General features: G+C 44.5%; 1 protein-coding gene across 3 annotated transcripts in view; it reads right to left on the minus strand.

Annotated features, from left to right (window-relative positions):
• The window catches only part of SH3KBP1 (SH3 domain containing kinase binding protein 1), a 677,269-nt gene that overhangs the window by 64,271 nt on the left and 595,612 nt on the right, over positions 1 to 17,386 (minus strand). For all 3 annotated transcript variants that reach the window (XM_063955734.1, XM_063955735.1, XM_063955736.1), the window contains one exon: positions 11,669 to 11,776. In XM_063955734.1, the coding sequence (XP_063811804.1) occupies positions 11,669 to 11,776 (108 nt within the window). The remainder of the gene's footprint in view (positions 1 to 11,668; positions 11,777 to 17,386) is intronic.

Here is a 17,386-nt window from a genome sequence, read left to right on the forward strand (position 1 = left end):
TATTTTCAATACTTACCCTCCGGAGACCTGCAGCGCAGCAGCAGCAGTGCAGAAATCACTGGGAAAATGAATGGCGCAGTGGACATTTCTTTGACGTCCTAGTGGATGCTGGGAACTCCGTAAGGACCATGGGGAATAGCGGCTCCGCAGGAGACTGGGCACAAAAAAGAAAGCTTTAGGACTACCTGGTGTGCACTGGCTCCTCCCCCTATGACCCTCCTCCAAGCCTCAGTTAGATTTTTGTGCCCGACCGAGCTGGGTGCAATCTAGGGGGCTCTCCTGAGCTTCTTAGAAAAAGTTAGTTTCCTAAAATCTGCCTTACCGGCACCTCCCTCTGCCAGGGAGACGGTGTTGGTGGATATTCAACACCATAATCACAACAAGTGATTGTCAAGGTACCCCTCCTTCAGCAAGGAAGGGGTTACTATTCCACAGTGGTTGTGGTACCGAAACGGTTCGGTGAGACCCATCTTGAAATTAAAATACTTAAACTTTTATATCAGAAGATTTAAGTTCAAGATGGAATCGCTCAGGGCGGTTATTACGAGCCTGGACGAGGGGGATTACAGGGTCTCCCTGGACATCAAGGATGCGTACCTGCATGTCCCCATTTACCCACCTCACCAGGAGTACCTCAGATATGTGGTACAGGACTGTCACTATCAGTTCCAGACGCGGCCGTTGGAGTTGTCCACGGCACCGAAGGTCTTTACCTAGGTAATGGCCGAAGTGACGATACTCCTTCGCAAGAAGAAAGTTTTTATTTTCCCGTACTTGGACGATCTCGTGATAAAGGCGAGGTCCAAAGAACAGTTGGTAGTGGGGGTAGCAGAAGTGCTACAACAGCACGACTGGATTCTCAATATTCCAAAGTCACAGCTGGTCCCGACGACACGTCTTCTGTTCCTGGGAATGTTTCTGAACGCAGACCAGAAAAGAGTGTTTCTTCCAGTGGAAAAAGCCGAGGAGTTGTCGTCTCTAGTCAGAGACATCCTAAAACCAGGACAGGTGTCGGTACATCAATGCACACGAGTCCTGGGAAAAATGGTAGCTTCGTACGAAGCATAATTCCATTCGGAAGACTCCACGCAAGGACGTTCCAGTGGGACCTGTGGGACTAATGGTCCGGGTCCTATCTACAGATACAACAGCGGATAACCCTGTCAGCAAGAAACAGGGTGTAGCTGCTGTGGTGGCTGCAGAGGGCTCATCTACTAGAGGGCCGCAGATTCGGAATACAGGACTGGGTTCTGGTGACCATGGATGCCAGCCTTCGGGGCTGGGGTGCAGTCACACAGGGAAGAAATTTCCAAGGAGATTTCGCTTCATATAAATATTCTGCAGTTAAGGGCCATTTACAATACCCTAAGCCAAGCAAGGCCCCTGCTTCAGAACCAGGCGGTACTGATCCAATCAGACGACATCACGGCGGTCGCCAATGTAAACAGACAGGGCGGCACAAGAAGCAGGATGGCGATGGCAGAAGCCACAAGGATTCTCCGATGGGCGACCTACACCCAGGAGAATGGGGACTTCATCCAGAAGTTTTCCAAATGCGGGTAAACCGTTGGGAATGACCAAGGGTGGACATGATGGCGTCCCGCCTCAACAAGAAGTTGAAAAGATATGGCGCCAGGTCAAGGGACCCTCAGGCGATCGCTGGGGACGCTCTAGTGACACCATGGGTGTACCAGTCGGTTTATGTGTCTCCTCCTCTACCTCTCATACCCAAGGTACTGAGAATAATAAGAAGGCGAGGAGTGAAATCCATACTCGGGGTTCCGGATTGGCCATGAAGAGCTTGGTACCCGGAACTTCAAGAGATGCTGGCAGAGGACCCTTGGCCTCTGCCGCTCAGACAAGACCTGCTGCAGCAGGGACCCTGTCTGTTCCAAGACTTACCGCGGCTGCATTTGACGGCATGGCGGTAGAACACCGGATCCTAAAGGAAAAGGGTATTCCGAAGGAAGTCATCCCTACCCTGATCATAGCCAGGAAGGATGTCACCGCAAGACATTATCGCCGCGTTTGGCGAAGATTTGTTGCTTGGTGGGAGGCCATGAAGGCCCCGACGGAGGAATTTCAACTATGTCGATTCCTGCACTTCCTGCAAGCAGGGGTGACGTTTGGGCCTCAAATTGGGGTCCATCAGATTTCGGCTCTGTCGAATTTCTTCCAGAAAGAACTGGCTTCACTGCCTGAAGTTCAGACTTTGGTTAAAGGAGTACTACATATTCAGCCTCCTTTTTGTGCCTCCTGTGGCACTTTTTGGATCTCAACGTGGTGTTGGATTTCCTAAAGTCGCATGGGTAGAGCCACTTAAAACCATGGAGCTAAAGTATCTCCCGTGGAAAGTGGTCATGCTGTTGGCCTTGGCCAGGCGTGTGTCAGAATTGGCGGCTTTGTCATGTAAAAGGCCTTATCTGATTTTCTATATGGATAGGGCAGAGTTGAGGACTCGTCCTCAGTTTCTCCCGAAGGTGGTCTCAGGTTTTCACTTGAACCAACCTATTGTGGTGCCTGCGGCTACTGGGGACTTGGAGGATTCCAAGTTGCTGGACGTAGTCAGGGCCCTGAAAATTTTATTTTTCCAGGACGGCTGGAGTCAGGAAAACTGACTCGCTGTTTATCCTGATGGCACCCAACAAGCTGGGTGCTCCTGCTTCTAAGCAGTCTATTGCGCGCTGGATTTGTAGCACTATTCAGATGGCGCATTCTGCGGTAGGATTACCGCAGCCTAAATCAATAAAAGCCCATTCCACAAGGACGGTGGGCTCATCTTGGGCGGCTGCCCGAGGGGTCTCGGCTTTACAACTTTGCCGAGCTGCAACTTGGTCAGGGGCAAACACATTTGCAAAATTCTATGAATTTGATACCCTGGCTGAGGAGGACCTGGAGTTCTCTCATTCGGTGCTGCAGAGTCATCCGCACTCTCCCGCCCGTTTGGGAGCTTTGGTATAATCCCCATGGTCCTTACGGAGTTCCCAGCATCCACTAGGATGCCAGAGAAAATAAGAATTTACTTACCGATAATTCTATTTCTCGTAGTCCGTAGTGGATGCTGGGCGCCCATCCCAAGTGCGGATTGTCTGCAATACTTGTACATAGTTATTGTTGTGAGCCATCTATTCAGAGGCTCCTCTGTTATCATGCTGTTAACTGGGTTTCATATCACAAGTTGTACGGTGTGATTGGTGTGGCTGGTATGAGTCTTACCCGGGATTCAAAATCCTTCCTTATTGTGTACGCTCGTCCGGGCACAGTATCCTAACTGAGGCTTGGAGGAGGGTCATAGGGGGAGGAGCCAGTGCACACCAGGTAGTCCTAAAGCTTTCTTTTTTGTGCCCAGTCTCCTGCGGAGCCGCTATTCCCCATGGTCCTTACGGAGTTCCCAGCATCCACTACGGACTACGAGAAATAGAATTATCGGTAAGTAAATTCTTATTTTTTCCGTTGTTTTGTGCATGTGCAGTAGGAAAATCGGGTGTGGTATGTTAGGTAGATTAGACTTAGGTCGACAGTGTGGTACGTTAGGTAGATTAGACTTAGGTCGACTATTGGTCGACAGTAAGTAGGTCGACATGGTTTCTAGGTCGACAGGGACTCTAGGTCGACATGTACTAGGTCGACATGAGTGTTTTTTTTTACTGTTTTTGGCGTAATTTTCTCCTTACAGTGACCGGGAACCCCAATTAGTGCACCGTGTCAAAATGAAAATTTGTGAATCCCTAGCAAATTGCGCAGAAACAAGCAGCCTGTAGGCCGGTTCACCACAACAGAACCTCACCCAAAAAGTTCAAATAGCACAAATTTGAATATAAATGTGTGGGACCCAGAATAACAGGCGCTTATAATACAGACAGAAGATATATATATATATATATATATATATATATAGATATATATATATACTCAGCAACACGTCCCTGGAGTGTACAGAAATGGTGGAACTTCCAATCACAATGTGGATGGCCTTCTCCCTTTTTCTGAAGCGATTCTCTCCCCTCAGATTGATGTTCACATGGAAAGGAAATGGTATATATATATGTGTAGTAATGTTTTAATAATAGATAAGTCTCTCTCAATGTTATAAACATTTAACAAAACAAGGGCAGTATTCATCCACCGATGCGGCGTATCCCAACTCACTTTCCAAACGAAAGAGAAAAGCCTATAAAGGTATCTTTTTATCCACCTCTGTGTCAGAAACCATAAATTTAGGTGATGAACCCTCTTCACCGGGGAAGTAAGCGTACCTCACTCACACAAAAAAGAGGGTGGTTGAAACACATAAAGGTATCTTTCATACTCTATAAGCTGAATGTAAGGCGTACCCTACTCACGGCAATAAAGATTATATTCAGACGCATCTGGGTTTCTTTCGATGGTCAACCGTGTTAATAACAGGCACCAATTTTTCTCATATCTAAATAGTATAGTAGAAGCAGAGCCGGCCATAGGCATAGGCAAACTAGGCAATTGCCTAGGGCATCTGGTATGCCTAGGGGCACAAGCAGCTTCTGCTGATTAAAATGATATGCGGCATGCCTATATTCTGTGTGTAGCATTTTGTATGCAGATACAGCCACAGTCACACAGAGAATATAGGCATGCCACATATCATTTTAATCATCAGAAGCTGCTTGTGCATCCTAGCCACATAGCAATGCAAATAAGATGCTTTTTCATAAAAAATAGGCACCTGACGTTAGCAGAGCTGCCAGTTGACTCATGCCAGGAACTATGTGTGTCATTATGTGTATAAGGGTATTAACAATGTGCGGCATATGTGTAAGGGAAAATATGTTTATAAGGGCATTAATAAGGGTTGTCATAATGTGTAAGGCGCATTATGTTTATAAGGACCTTAATAATGTGTCATATGTGTAAAGGGACATTACTATGTGGTATTATGTGTATAAATGCATTACCAATGTGTGGCATTATGTGTATAAGGTGCTCTACTGTGTGGCATAACGTATAGAAGGGGCACTACTGTGTGGTCTAATGTGAATAAAGAGCAATATCATGTGGTGTAATGTGAATAAGGAGCAATATGGTTTAGTGTAATGAAAATAAGGAGCAATATGGTGTGGTGTAATGAAAATAAAGAGCAATATGGTGTGGTGTAATGTGAATAAGGAGCAATTCAGTATGATATGTGAATGAGGGGCACTACTGTGAGGAGTAACGTATATAAGGTAAAGTGGTACTACTTTGTGATGTAATGTGAATAAGGGACACTATTGCATGATAAATTGGGAATAAAGTTGCACTACTGTGAGGCATAATTTGAATTGCGGGTACTATTGTGTGGCCATGCCCCTTGCAGCAAAAACACATAACTTTTTGGGCTGTGCGCCGAATGTGCACACTGCTCCTATTTAAAATACTGGGGGTAGGAAAAAAAAAAAAAAGGACTGGTATGGGTGAGCGGTGATGGTGCTGAGAAAGGAGTGCAGGGTCAGAGGCAGAACTAGCGGTGGTGCTAGGGGGCACCAGCCAAAATCTTGCCTAGGGCATCATATTGGTTAGGGCCGGCTCTGAGTAGAAGGTCCACACTCTCAGCTGGTCAACATGTTCCGGCCTGTCATAGGCCTTTATCAAGACACCATGTCCCCTTGCTCTGCTGCCGCTGTGCTCGGCACAGGTTACTGTTACCAATTGTAGTCCACGTGGAAGTATGAAAGATCAAAAATAAAAAAAGTGAAAAACTCATGTCGACCTTTTGTCACGTCGACCTAGAACATGTCGACCTAGAATCCCTGTCGACATAGAAAACATGTCAACCTACTTACTGTCGACCAATATTGGTCAACCTACTTACCGTCAACCTAAAGACCGGATCCCAGGAAAATCACTGGGAAAATGTCTGCAGCGCCATTTTCTCTGAGATCTGCACGTGCGCTGTAGACTCTGGGACAGGCCGGCTAGAGAGGAGGGGGTCCAGATGGAGCCTGCCCACAGGCCTCCTCCTCTCTAGATGTGCCCGTGTAGATCTGTATATGTTTGAATTGTTTCATAAAAGAACACTGTAAATAAATACTGTTACAGTTTGTGTAGAAACAAAACTGTATCAAATTATTTATCCAAATGGGGTAATTCCAGGTGGCAAGTTTCAGGCATAAATATGATACATCAAATATCTATATCATGTCAGTCTCTGTATTAGAAATTAATTTTATTCATATATCTCACTTTTTTCTTTTTCTTCACATTAGCATATTATACAGTAATTCTAAATCCCAGGAAATTACAATGACCCTTAACCCTCAGCAACCACCCTAAAAACGCCTGGACACGCCTGCGTACGGCTCTCCACGCCCGGAAAACGGTAAGTATCCACCCCGGAACGCCTCCCCGCTGTCAATCTTCTTGCGATCACGCTAGCAATCACTTTCTTCTTTCTTCTGGTCGTTGCCCGGCGGTTGCGCACATGCACATTTCCGATCCATTCGCACAACAGCGAAGAACCGCAGCGTGCGAACGGGTTGGAATGACCCCCATAGTGTGTAGCATTTAAGAGCAATATTATCAAGGCCTGCAGTCAGGACTTGGCCTGCTTGCATTTGTGAAGTATGCATTTGTTAAGGATGTATTTTAAGGATGAAGTTAGAACCGGAGTTTGAACTGGATTTGCACTACGCTAGAATCTCTAATTAAATTAGTTCCCCAAACACTGCAACTCAGGACCATTATGTGGCCTCTCCTCACCTCTGCCAGGAGAACACCAAGGCCAATGCCTAGTACTCCTCTGTCCAAGAACATCAAGACTGCCCCCGGGACTACCCCTCAAGCTGAGCAGAGAACTGAGGGGCGTGCGCACCAGGACCAGACTTTGCTGGGTCAGTTTCATTGGACATTAGTGTGCACCCCACATTCTCACACCCACCCGCACTGCTCTCATGACACCAGGACATTTATAATTTTCGCAAAATAATGTTAGTACAGTTTTCCTGCAAATGTGTTTTTCTCTTCTCTTTCTTCTTACAGCACACTTCCACCCCACTGTGTGCTATTCCTGTAATGTTTATCTCCATTGGTTGTGCACCCTGCCAGCAGTAACCTACGCAGTGCACCCTACATGGCTGCCTCGGATGGTTCCTCCGTGGGCAGGGTGTGCTTCATTTGGATCTTTCCATGCAGTTGGCTGGTTGGAATGAAATCTTCCTGAAGTATGGCTAGTATTAGTGTCACATTTTAAATGAATAAGCACAGTCTCCAGGTGCGTTATAGTCGCATTGTGTTGCGACTAAGACATATCTTCGCCAAATATAATCGCAAAACAGAAAACAGACGCTAGCAGAGTCTCACAGGACCTGGTGCACCAAGAGGGGCTGCAGCAAAGATATATGAGGACACATCTGTATGGCCTTCTCTGCGTGTAATCCCAATGGGTGTGGTACAGATGATCTACTTTGTCTAGGTATACAGTCCTTAGGTCGACACCATATGGTCGACATGCATTAGATCGAGAATATCAAAACCTCGACAGGTAAAAAAGGTCGACAAGAAAAGGTAAACAGTGGGTAAGATCGGTTTGTACAAAAGGTCAACATGGCAATGGCCAACACAAAAATTGTCAACACAAGTTTTTCTTTTTCATTTTTTTGGGTGTCATTTTGTATGTTTCATCATATATGGCCACAATTAGTGGAACATGTACCCTCATGGGCTCGCTTCTGGCAAGTCAAGGTTTCTATTCCCAAGTCTAAATGGATAGTAAATCAACCCAAAGTTGGGAAAACAGGTGAAAAAACAACTTGTGTCGACCATTGTCATGTTGACCTTTTGAACCTGACAACGTTAAGGCATATCGACCTGTCATCTGTCGAACTTTTGTACCTGTCGACCTAATGCATGCACCTTCCCCATGAGTCATGCACCAAAAAGTCTAGTTATGGCCCTCTATTCAATTCAAAGAATGGATTCCTGCACAGGGTATTAAAAAAAGTGTGAATTGTGCTTTAAAAGCAATTGCATACAGTATACATTTTTTATGTGCTTTTGATATGCATTTTATGTGTTCAGCAGAAACATGTTCTAACCAATAAAGGCCCTCATTCCGAGTTGATCGCTCGCTAGCTGCTTTTAGCAGCAGTGCAAACGCTAAGCCGCCGCCCTCTGGGAGTGTATCTTAGCTTAGCAGAAGTGCAAACGAAAGATTAGCAGAACTGCTCTTAAAATTTTCATGCCGGTTCTCCAGACCTATTCCTACCTTGCGATCACTGCAGACAGTGTAGTTCCTGGTTTGACGTCACATACACGCCCTGTGTTCGGCCAGCCACTCCTCCGTTTCCCCAGGCACGCCTGCGTTTTTACCTGACACGCCTGCGTTTTATATTAACATTTACTTGCCAACTTTCTATAACCCCAGTCCAGGAGAGTCCCATAGGGGGTAACCCCATCTAATGGGCAGGTGCCGCTGTCTAATTCTGCAGGTTTGCATCATTTTACATCACATAGCGGTAGGGCAACTCTCTGGCTGCCCTCCTCACCTTCTGGTATGGGTGGCAAGTATGCATCTGAGTGGTTTAAATGCAAAATAATTAAATGTTTTGGTTTGACCCAGTCAAGACCTTAATTCCCTTGAGAGAATGTGTATTGAATTCAAAATTTATTTTCACCCACTTGATGGAAATGGAGCAACATTACACAGAAGAATGAGGAACTGCAGTGTCCCAATGTGCAAATCTGGAATTGCCACTCCAAAATACTCACAGTGAGAATTGTAGCTACTGGTGCAAGTACTAAAACATGACAGGCGAATACTTACAGTATGTATCAAAAATACTGTGCAGTATTTGTAATTAAGAAATTATTTAGAATAGTTTTTTTTCTTTCTTGAGTATTTTTGTTGTTGATTAGTACAAATAATTCTCAGTTACATTATTTTGATTCAATAGTGTAAGAAAGTTAAAACGTGAAAAACAGAAAGGGTTTGAATACGTTTGATAGTCATTAGAGGAGCATGTGTGCAATGTACATCAAATAAAGCTCATACTGTACATTCAACTTGGTTTTCCTTAGCTTATACCTCTCAATCACTGGGTATTGCATAACATACCCTCTCATCACTTCATCCCATCCAACCCGAGTGCATGAATTCAGCTATGATTATGAACTGAATTAATAATATCATTTTTAAGGATATATCCGCTGTGCCTTTTTGTCCTGGTTCAACGTATGCCGTCAGATACTACACAATACTACACTGTTCTCCGGTTTAAAAATTGTTTTGTGACACCAATTAATTCCCCTTACACCTGAGCAGAAGGGCACTGCTTTACTTTAAGGGCCTAATTCAGACCTGATCGTAGCAGCAAATTTGTTATCAGATGGGCAAAACCATGTGCACTGCAGGGGGGGGGGGGGGGGGGGGAGATATAACATGTGCAGAGAGAGTTAGATTTGGGTGGGTCATATTGTTTATGTGCAGGGTAAGTACTGGCTGCTTTATTTTAACACTGCAATTTAGATTTCACTTTGAACACACCCCACCCAAATCTAACTCTCTCTGCACGTTATATATGCCCCAACTGCAGTGCACATGGGCCCTTATTCCGAGTTGATCGCTCGCTGGCTTGTTTTAGCAGCCGTGCAAACATTATGCCGCCGCCCACTGGGGAGTGTATTTTAGCTTAGCAGAAGTGCGAACGCATGTGCAGCCAAGCTCTGCAAAAACAGCTCTGAACCTACTCAGCGCTTGCGATCACTTCAGCCTATTCGTGTCCGGATTTGACGTCATACACCCGCCCAGCGAACGCCCAGCCACGCCTGTGTTTTTTCAGACACGCCTGCGTTTTTGCAAACACTCCCTGAAAACGGTCAGTTGACACCCAGAAACGTCCCCTTCCTGTCAATCTTCTTGCGGCCGTCAATGCGACTGAAAACTTTTCTAGAACCTGTGCACAACCACAACGGGCTTTGTACCCGTACGTCGCGTGTGCGCATTGCGGGGCATACGAATGCGCAGATATGCCGTTTTTTAGCCTGATCACTGCGCTGCGAACAACTGCAGCTAGCGATCAACTCGTAATGACCCCCATGGTTTTGCCCATCTGCTAACAAATTTGCTGCTACGATCAGGTCTGAATTAGGCCCTAAATCTCATATGAACTGCTGGTCATTTGTATGATATGCAAAGTAAACATACAAGGGAGAGAAAGACTACCAGAGGAACAAGGAACTGTTATATCACATCGATCATTTCTGCTCAGGCTACAAATGTCCTGACATGCTGCAGAAATCCACTTCCTGCTTGTTTTAACTGGAAAAGTAAAAGGCGTGTCACATCTTGCGACTGCGATCCCGTACACAGTTAAAATGACTCCGTATGTTCTTTTGCCCGCCATGCTGCGTAACCATAGGGTCATGTCAGTGGTGGATTTAGGGGTGAGGGCGCACCTAGGCACAACAGTAACAGTGCCCCCCCCCCCTCACCCCATGACTAATTGTATTATTTTAATTGATTGGTTATAAGTTTTGATGATAACCAATTTAATAGAATAATAAAAAGACACTATGACATTTTATTTTTAATTACCGTATGTATACATATTTAATAAGTAGGACAGCTTAGAGGGGCAGTATGTACACATTCTGGATTCAGTAGGATTTCCCGACAGTCGGGATTCTGGCGGTTGAAATACCGGCGCCGGAATACCGACAGTTAAAATCCTGACATCGAGCGCAGCGTGTCCACTCGCGGGCTTGCTGCGGTTGCCGCACTTCAGGCTCGGTGGCGAGCTTGTTTCGCTCGCCACATTATTAGATTCCCCCTCAGGTGGTGGCGTGGACCGCCACCCTAGTGGGAATACAGGGTGATGGTCGGGATTTCGGCCGCCGGTATTTTGACTGTTGTCGAGATTCCGTGTCTGTATTTTGACTGCCGGGATCCCGACTGTCAGAAAATTAACTGCATCCCCATGTTCTACAGATTTACACTTCATTCAAGATGGCATATGGTACAGTATAGTGGAAATATTTATCAGTTATTGGTATATTTTGGGCTGACAGTACCAACACAAGCATCCAAGTGCCGCCCCCAAACAAGTGCCGCATAATGGGAAATTCGATACTGGGGTGATTATCGCCCAATGTGTGTCCAATGGTTGCGTCTTCGAACACAAGCGGAGGATTTCAGACATCTCCAGTGGGTATCTCATTACAAATCATGGCGGCTGCAACATTTGCATATTTTCGCATTGTGGAGGTAATTCCAAGTTGATCGCAGCAGGATTTTTTATAGCAACTGGGCAAAACCATGTGCACTGCCTGGGAGGCAGATATAACATGTGCAGAAAGAGTTAGATTTGGGTGGGTTATTTTATTTCTGTGCAGGGTAAATACTGGCTGCTTTATTTTTACACTGCAAATTATATTGCAGATTGAACACACCACACCAAAATCTAACTCTTTCTGCACATGTTATATCTGCCTCCCCTGCAGTGCACATGGTTTTGTCCAGTTGCTATCAAAAATCCTGCTGCGATCAACTTGGAATTCCCCCCTAAATCGCAGCTGCAAGGGCATTTGCGTACATCTGCGAATAAGGCCCTAAGTGCATGTCTTCTGAGGACTGTACACTGTGAGATGGAATTACACACACTTTGGCTACAGAGACGGTCACATTGTAGTGGATTAATCCCTAGAACATGGTACTCACATGAATTTCTTTTTCATAGTCAGGAGGAAGAAGTTTGACAAAATTGTCTGGAAAAACTCCTCGCCGGCTGTTAATCTCTCCTTCCCACCACCCAACGTCCACACAATCCTAGACAAAACACAAAACATGTTACACGTCTGTATTCATTTAACTTCCTACATATTGTAACATAGTTTTATACCTTTTTGATGCATTATAAAGAGGAATCGAGTATGTTAAGTTATAGTACTGTACGTAAATAAATACCGCAGACTTTGCATTGTAACCACTGAAAATGCTGGTAAAAAGCTTAGTTACCTTGAGTCTGTGAGCTACACAAACTGTGATCTACCATAGATACAAGGCTACATCCTGTCCCTAATACTGTATCTATGACAAGCTCTCCCAGTAACTAGGGCATTGCTGCTGCTTAGTACTGGTGTTCAGTAGGCCTTAGATGTAATTTTTGCTCATTTTGTCACTGGGAAACTGCTAGTAGGGTACATGATGACAATGTTTTAAAAGTGGGCATGTTTTTCCTCTTATATCAGGTTTCTATTGCTCCTATAACGCTACCTAATAGCTGATTATCCAGTGGTTAATTGTGAGTCTTTATAAGGACAATGTGAATACTGCTAGACCTCCCTTTGCACTTGAGATTCCTCTTTGTTATACTTGTGAACCAGTCCATCAACTCTTCTCTGTTATTTAAAGTGTAGCCAAACCCGACGCATTTTAGTACACTGTGGGGCAGATGTATTAAGCCTGGAGAAGTGATAAAGCAGTGATTAGTTCAAGATGATAACGCACCAGCCAATCAGCTCCTGTAATTTTTCAAACCCGTAATGATTGGCTGGTGCGTTATCACCTCCCACTTATCACTGCTTTATCGCTTCTCCAGGGTTCATACATCTTTCAGGTACACTGTTTGGGTTACCTTTTTCAATCTTCGTGTATAAACCCTGCATTATTGTTTGACTACACATTATTGCAGCAGGATCATTGAAACCAATTTAGAAGTAAAAGCATAAAGGCCCATATAGACGGGCAGATGCAGGAGAGATGTGTGCTGAGCGAACCCCTCAGCACACATCTCTCCCGCCGCTCAGCACAGCGCAATCTGTGCTGAGCGTGCGGGGAGAGACGGGGGGGCGCTCACTTCACCCAGTGGGTGAAGTGAGCGACCCTCTAGCACCAGCGATAGCGATGCGCAGGGCTGCGCATCGCTATCGCTGTTAGGGCTACACACGGAGCGATCTTGCTGAAAATCTAAGCAATCTAGTCAGATTGCTTAGATTATCGCTCCGTGTGTACCCCCCTTAAGTCTTTGTTACACACATATTGAAATATATGTAAAGTCACTCACCACTGCTTGAGACTTTCCTGGTACTAAAACTAAACAGTGAGAGTACCCATATTGGATCATTTATTTATATGTTTTTGAACTGAAAGCAAAGTTACCAGAAGGTAACTTGGTGCCGCCACAAAGCAGGCACTACAAGAACCAGAAATCCTTGCAAGCCACTGAACTTATGCAGGCCTCACAAACAACAATACAGTAAATGGATGTGATCACTGACTAATCAATTCCTAAATATAAATAGATGCTGGAAAAGGAGCGGTTGTCTAAAAAGAAAACACAAAAATCCCCAGCATGCTGCTGTCAACCGTGCAGTGATAATTAGTCTTCCTTATTGCTGACAGCGGTGTACTTGGGGATTCTGTGTGTTTCTTGCTAGTGACCCTAACCTTCAGCTTTTGCGCCGATTCTGAAACTGTGCTACCTGCCCAGATCCCAGAGCTGCCACCGTGTCCAGTTACCATATATACTGTATATTCTCAACTGATACCATAAGCCCATTATCCCACTGTTGGGGTCCCTGGTGAATACTGGCGTGAAATGTCCGCTTTAGACAACTAGCATCCATGACAGAGGAACATGACAGCACATGATAAGTCGGAACAAAGAACCTCATAAACTCCATTACTTTAGCGTGCTTTTACAAATGGAGCTTTGTGTTCTGAAGCTTTTTATTTTTTGGGATAGTAGGAAATGAGCTGAGTGATGCTATAATAAGCAGTAATGATTTCCAAGCTGATACAAACGCATAATTTCAGATTTTAGAAACACATCTGTAAGCTCTTTATTTTTAATCATGACTGTGTTAAAGTGTGTCTAGTTCTTATTTTATTTTGCTCCAGTATCTCAGATGGAACATGATTTAACATAATGGCAAATTTTAAAGAAAACTACATCCAATTACTTCTAATTAGCGTTAAGACACTATTTTGCCACAGTTGCAGTCTTTTGATTTATGTTTTAGCAAGTCCATTACACACAACTCCAGGGAGGGAGCATGTACAATGGTGGAGCTTGACGTAAACATGCATTAATCTAACAAAATAAATCCTGACCAAGGCAGAGAAGCAAACCTCCATTTGCTTGTATTCTATATACTTCAACATAGAATTTCAATATTGTGCTAAAAATTAGTGCATAGCTAATCTTTTATAAACAAGTTAAAACACAGAAAAAACGAAAAACACAGTATACTACAATATGAAGTAATATGATTCTAAACATTAAGGCTTACCAATGGGTAAAAGTACAAATGCATAGCACAAATGCTCTTTTGCGAAATCATGAATCTTCTTTCGTGCAAGTGCATCCTACTTTACACTAACCGCAGCCTAACTGCATCCTAACGCTATCACTAACTCCAGCCAAACCCAACAACAGCCTAATCCTATCACTAACTGCAGCCTAACCCTATCACTAACTGCATCCTAAACCTACCTGCAGTCTAACTGCAGCCTAACGCTATCACTAACTGCATTCTAATGCTATAACTAACGGCAGCCTTACCCTAACCACAGCCTAACCCTATCACTAACTGCAGCCTAACGCTATCACTAACTGCAGCCTAACTCTAAGCACAGTTTAACTGCAGCCTAACGCTATCAACTAACTGCAGCCTAACCCTAAACTTAACACTGAAATGGATTGTCGACATTGTACCTTATGTCCATGTCAACTTTCTGAATGTTGAAATAATGACGGCATACCTTTGCATGGATATGCACACCAAAATGGTAGTCTGTGGTGGTACATGAGTTTCCATTTTACAATGGAAAGAATTGGGTAGACTGGAACAAATTTGATGTCCAACTAGACAAAAACTGAGGCTTTTTAAATGAAGGAGCATTTAGGGAGGCATTCCCAGTTTTACCAGTGGGCACGAGGCATTTGTCTCCCATAAACAGGAGTATCACCTGTAAGGAAGATATCTGTGACAGCGATGCGCGACGTGCTAGATATTGGGAGTCTCACATGCAGAGAGAGTAGTCGAGTTAGCAGTGATATGTCACGTCTAGCAAGGTTTGAGGTCCTGGCAGCTGAGACTCGCCCAAGGAGGGATTAGACTGGGGATGAACAAGACGAGGGAGTTGGATATAGTTCCTTCTCATGAAGCAAGGGGTAATGAGGGACGTAGGCGGGGCTCAAAGTCTGTGGGTTGTAGTTCTTGAGGATGGGGCTGAGGATGAGAACTGTGGCTGGTGGACGATGACTTAGGGGCGTAGTTGTAGACAAAGAACTGCGGGTTTGTGGCTTGAAAGGCGAAGTTGTAAATAATGAACTGCAGAACTATGAATGATGGTTGTAGACGTAGCTGAAGACAAAGAACCATGGACGGAGATTTGCAAGACGAGTCTGTAGATAAGGGGCTGAGGACTATGGACGGTGGTTCAAGGACGTGGCTGGAGACCAAGAACTGTAGACTGTGGCTTGAAAGACAAGGCTGGGGATAACGAGCTGAGGACTGTGAACGGTGGTTCGAGGACTTGGCTGGAGACAAGGATCTGCGGACTGTGGCTCGAAGGACGAAGCAGGAGACCCGGGGTCGTCCGTGCCCAGAGGGTCTTACTGGACCGGGTTTTCCAGGAGCGTCTCCACAGGCAGCAGCAGGCTAGGGACGGCAGGACTGCAGCAACAACTGAGAACCGGCTAAGCAGGGTTAGAAGTACCAGAATACAGCAGGAATCCTGGGAGCACAGGCTAAAGCACCTACAACAGGGTTGTAACTTGAAGCACTGGCGTCCCTGTCCTAAACCAGCCCCCTTTTATAGGAAGAAGTTTCCCTGGATTGGCTGGAAGAACCAGGAACAAGAACTATACCAGAAACTTGGTCTCCAACATGGCGGCGCCCAGTAATGCAGACCTTTTCCATGACCATGCTGCTCACTGCCCCTGGTCTCCTAGGCAACGGTTTAGCGAGAGGGAGCCGCTGCAGCGGCGTCCCGCCGCCCCTCCTCCGCTGCTGCCCAGTCGCCCGTGAAGCCAGCCCCGTGGCCCTCGGTGTTCCGGCAAGACCCCGGACGCTGACATAATAGTAGTAAATCCAGGGATCACGCATACAAAAATGTAGAAATAAAAATGGGAAAACTGATTGAGCCACATGATGTTATTAGAAAAACTCTATACAGCAGAACATTGGAAAAGTACAATACCTGTCCTTACGATAAATAATGTGATAGTAACAAAGAATATGTCCTCATACTCTAGGAGTAATGATGATTGCATTATGAATATTTTTACTAACTTAATGATATCTATTACAATTTCTGTTTTGAGTATTAATAATTACATAGTCTTCACTATATGAGCATCAAAAACCCTTTTCTTTATCTTGGTTTGCAAAGTGCCCCTTTACTTGTAAGATGCCCCATTTTGGGGTATTTGTTAGGATACATGCAACCTTACATTTAAATTCCAAACTTGCATCTGGTTTGCGAACGTGCAAATTGATATGCCTCGTAGCTAATGTATTCTGAGATAAGGCAGAATTCACTTAGATGTGCTTATTGTACTCAGCCTTAACATTAAAGTCCCTGAACAGCATCCTACAGCACAACGTAGTGGCAAGTATGAGATATGTGCTGATACAGATGCAATGTATGAGAATATAGGGGGTAATTCCAAGTTGATCGCAGCAGGATTTTTGATAGCAACTGGGCAAAACCATGTGCACTGCAGGGGAGGCAGATATAACATGTGCAGAGAGAGTTAGATTTGGGTAAGTTATTTGTTTCTGTGCAGGGTAAATACTGGCTGCTTTATTTTTACACTGCAAATTAGATTGCAGATTGAAAACACCACACCCAAATCTAACTCTCTCTGCACATGTTATATCTGCCTTCCCTGCAGTGCACATGGTTTTGCCCAGTTGCTATCAAAAATCCTGCTGCGATCAACTTGGAATTACCACCATAGTATGATGTGTGCACCAGAACTCACCATTATGCTGAGCTAATACACTTATATGTACAACTCTGAATAAGGCACACAATGTCTTGCACAATTTTAATTAAGACTTGTATCTTTTTTTTTTAAATTCAATACTTTTTTTATTGAGTTTCAGATTTTCACTAAAGCAAAAATACGAAAAAACAAAAACAATATCAATAACATAAGGCAAACAGAAACAAAACAAACCAAAACACAACCCCGATTCAGGGAATACGCAGATTCCCATTTCATTTAGGGCTCAACTAACACAGTAAAACAAGTGCAGGCTTAAATTCCGAGACATAGATTATAAATTAGAATTAATATCGCACGTTAGCATGGATCTTGTAGAGCAATATATATTGTACATAGTCGTCTATGGCAGCACAACATATTCAATAATCAAATCACACAGCAGCAACATTGGCAAAGGAGTGGCCGACCGCGGGCGC

The sequence above is a fragment of the Pseudophryne corroboree genome, chromosome 2, assembly GCF_028390025.1.
Source record: "Pseudophryne corroboree isolate aPseCor3 chromosome 2, aPseCor3.hap2, whole genome shotgun sequence".
In the NCBI taxonomy this organism is placed as follows: Eukaryota; Metazoa; Chordata; class Amphibia; order Anura; family Myobatrachidae; genus Pseudophryne; species Pseudophryne corroboree.